The sequence below is a fragment of the Phaseolus vulgaris genome, chromosome 9, assembly GCF_051622355.1.
Source record: "Phaseolus vulgaris cultivar YP4 chromosome 9, ASM5162235v1, whole genome shotgun sequence".
NCBI classification, from domain to species: Eukaryota; Viridiplantae; Streptophyta; class Magnoliopsida; order Fabales; family Fabaceae; genus Phaseolus; species Phaseolus vulgaris.
The window spans coordinates 25,580,196-25,584,221 of NC_143506.1; the positions used below are offsets into that span (position 1 = coordinate 25,580,196).

Sequence of the window (4,026 nt, forward strand, 5' to 3'; positions counted from 1 at the left end):
GTAGCAGTCTTATCTTTAATGCTTAAGTGAAAGTGCATGATTATTAGCCTTTACCAGATAATTACATTAATAAACTTTTATCTCAGAAATAATTTGTAATGATTTGTGACGAAAGGAAAAATTAAATAAATAAATAACACAAACAATATCTAGGTTATATTTTAAAAACTTAGTGTTAAAGTATTTACTCGGATTAGTATCATCACTATTTTCCATCATTACTGCTTCTGACTTTCTACACAAAATTAATTTAATTAACTATATTTGAATGATTAAGGAAATTGTTTAATTTTTTATTATATTAATTATAAGTGTAAAATATTTATTACTTTTGAGAAAGACGGTATTAAAGTGAAGAATTTGACTTTAATTTTTAATAAAATTTCTCTTCCTAATTGTACTTTTTTATTCATGAAAATTAAATTGAAGACTTTACTTTAACGATTTTAGTCAAACTCCATTTTGTTCAATGATATATTGTGGTCAAAATGGTTAAACTTAGTTAATGGCATTAACATTAGAAATTTATATATTTTATATTTAAACATATTTTTAGTTTTTATAAAATAATAAATAATCATTGTTTATTAAATAGATTATTCTTCTTTTTTCTAAAATTTAAAATCGCTATTTTTCTTGTGTTTACAAAGAAAGTTAATCTTACAGTTTTATAAAATACTTTCTTTGACTTTTATCCCAAAATGCAAAATCATACATTTTTTTTCATTGACATTCACTTTAACTGGACAACAAACATTCATTTCACAAATTTAAATAAAGTTTTTAAAGTGTGCCATGTTAATACGGTAGATACTATAATAAGTATAACGTTCTATGCACTTTTTTAATTTTTTTATTAGATACATAAACAATTAAAGAGTAATATATAACAATAGAGAACAAAATTAATAATTTCATGTTTTTAAGAATGTGAAGAAAGAACTATTAATTTACAGTGGTTAAAAGTATATCTAGACTTATTTTGTACTTCTCCGAAACTGTAGCTAATATTAATGGGATAATTTTTTTAATATTTTTCCTTGAATAAATTCAATATTTTTTATCAATAATATATTTTTATTTATTTTTATTGAATCTGTTAGTGCATCCTAATCTATTGAAAAACAAAGATGAATGTGCAAGACAAAATTTGAATGCAATTTTGTTTTATTAAATGGATTGTTTTTGCAATATGCAAGTGTGACGTGTTTAATCATTGTGTAAGCTATCAAATTATTGTTTTATGCATGGGAATGCGAGGAAGGGAGGTATAATTTCTGAAATATATTGTATGAGTAATAATAAATAAAAAAAAAAAAAAGGGTTTTGCATGAGGATAATATTTTCCCTAAAAAATTAGTTAGTTAGAATTGGTTAAGAAGTGGTAGGGGCGAAAGGGTGAATAGAAGAAAGAAGAGGGGGGAAAAGGAAATAAGAAGAAAGAGAGGGAGGGGGGAAAGAGAAAAAGAAGAAGTTGAGGAACATGAAAAGCAGAGCTACCTACCAAATCCAGCACTAACTTAATTGTAACCACTCGTCTTTCTCACCAACTCGGTCAAATACTCTCTCTTTCTCTTTCTCTTTCTCTTTCTCTTTCTCTTGCATTACATTACTTCTCAGAAAAAGAAGGTCCCCGAGTCAATTGCACCTCCTCTTGTTCTCCACCACCTCCCATTTATATTCCTTCCACCCCCTTTTCTCACCAATTACTTTCCAGCTTCCATTCCCCACACACCACAACACATCACAACACACATCTTATTCTCTCTCTCTCTTTCTTCTCTCTCTCTTTCTCTCTCTCTCTCTCTCATCACCAACCAACCACAACCATGGGTAGATCTCCTTGTTGTGAGAAGGAACACACAAACAAAGGAGCTTGGACCAAAGAGGAAGACGAACGCCTCATCAACTACATCAAACTCCATGGTGAAGGCTGTTGGAGATCCCTCCCCAAAGCTGCTGGTAAACTATATATATTCATCATCATTCTTCAATATTAATTATTCTTCTACCTACACCAAATCAAATCAAAACAAAAAATGTACCTTCTTTCCTTCTTTTACACTAACCCCATTTCTCATAACAGGCTTGCTCAGATGTGGCAAGAGTTGCAGACTCAGATGGATAAATTACCTCAGACCTGATCTCAAGAGAGGCAACTTCACTGAAGATGAAGACGAACTCATCATTAACCTCCACAGCTTACTAGGAAACAAGTATGAACACAACCCAAAAACCCCATTTTTATTCTTTCCAATCTCCCACTGTCACATCATTCACCCAAAAAAAAAAATCAATTTTTATTTATTCTTTCTTTCCAAAACCATCATTTCAATTTCCCCAATCAAAATTTCTCATTTTTATTTTCTTTTCCTTTTCTTTCTCTCAGATGGTCTTTGATTGCCGCAAGGTTGCCCGGAAGAACCGATAACGAAATCAAAAACTATTGGAACACTCACATCAAGCGGAAACTCTACAGCCGCGGAATCGACCCGCAAACCCATCGACCACTCAACGCCGCCTCCGCCACTCCGGCAACCGCCGCGGTCCCGCCTCCCTCCCCCGCCGCTGTCCCTGTGGCAACGTCGTCATCCAACAAAAAAATAAACAGCGACACCGTTAGCAGCTCCAACACGCTCGCCCATGATGTTGTTATTACCAACAACAGTAACAACAGCAACGGTTTTCAGTTGGTGAGCAATAGTGCTTATGCCAACACCGCAACGAAGGTTGGAACCGATGAAGATTCTAACAGCAGCAGCGGCGTTACCGTGGAAGAATCCTTCCCTCACCATCAACTCAACTTGGACCTTTCCATTGGCCTTCCCTCTTCTCACCAAGTTTCTTCTTCGGTGAACCCGGAAAAGTTGAAAGCGCAAGAGCATGATCAAAAACCGCATGTGTTGTACAAGTGGTATGGGAACATTACTGGCCAAGCTGTTTGTCTTTGTTACAGTCTAGGGCTTCAAAGCGGCCAAGCTTGTTATTGCAAAGGCGTGGGTGCTACTGCTACTACTACCATGGTTACTACAACTGCCACAGATAGTAATCTATATAGATTTTACAGACCCATGAATATTTAGACCGTGAATGTCATGTTATTTCTTGTGACTTCTCTTTAACAACATGGAAATAGTAGTTGTAGAATCCCAAATTTTGAGAAAAATCCTAGATAAATTTTTGCCTCTAACTTTTCATTTTAGTTTTCATCTTTTAAACGGATGACATGAATTCTTTGCTTAACTTTCCTGCTTGATCGAGTTGGTTGAATGTCAAGTTAAAGCCTCAAGAAAACTGGGTTTTGTGCTTTACTTTGCACACACTCTAATAAATGTTTACTGGGGCTAAGAGATCAAACTTACACACTGTTCCAACACTTCACCAATGGCATAAGAGTGGTTCCATTATTTTGAACATAAGCTCTTTAATTTTAATTAAGAAGTAGTATTCAATATAATACAGATAAAAATAATTATATATGCAGGATGCTTATACTGATTTTACTGTTGATTCGAATAACGAAAATACCATTTTTCCTTCTTTCTTAACATACTCAAAAAAATCTACCATCATTTGCTATGGGGAATTGGTGGATTTGGGTTAAGTAATTTTGATATGAAAGAGGCATTTAAGAGAGAGATAAGTAGATATTGTTGGGTAAAATTTGAATATTCTTGGCGTACCAGTGGTGGGTCAGTAATGAGTTGTTAGACATTAACTATGTTTGGTAAGTTACAGTAAGTTTGATACATATGATCTAAAAGTGAGCAGTGGCAGCAGGGACAGTGGTGAAGTTAGCTAGGTGAGGCTAGGAGAGAACGAAGCTAAACAAACCAAATTCAATTCATTGATCTTGCTAATATCTTATAGCTAGTGTTTAGGTAGGAGACAGCTTTTGAATGCATACCTACCATTTACTGTCACCGGAACAAGACAATTATGAGAAAACTGGACTATACTTGACAAACTTTCTTTCACATTCATTCATATATGCTACAATTCAATTCATTCCTCTATCCTCTTTCT

General features: G+C 33.9%; 1 protein-coding gene across 1 annotated transcript; it reads left to right on the plus strand.

The window, feature by feature from the left end:
• The first annotated feature begins 1,520 nt into the window (after positions 1-1,520).
• LOC137820661 (uncharacterized) lies at positions 1,521-3,190 on the plus strand. The gene is made up of 3 exons (XM_068624845.2): positions 1,521-1,962; positions 2,087-2,216; positions 2,390-3,190. The coding sequence occupies exons 1-3, from the start codon at positions 1,830-1,832 to the stop codon at positions 3,081-3,083; spliced, it is 957 nt and encodes a 318-aa protein (XP_068480946.1). The 5' UTR covers positions 1,521-1,829; the 3' UTR covers positions 3,084-3,190.
• Positions 3,191-4,026: the final 836 nt, after the last annotated feature.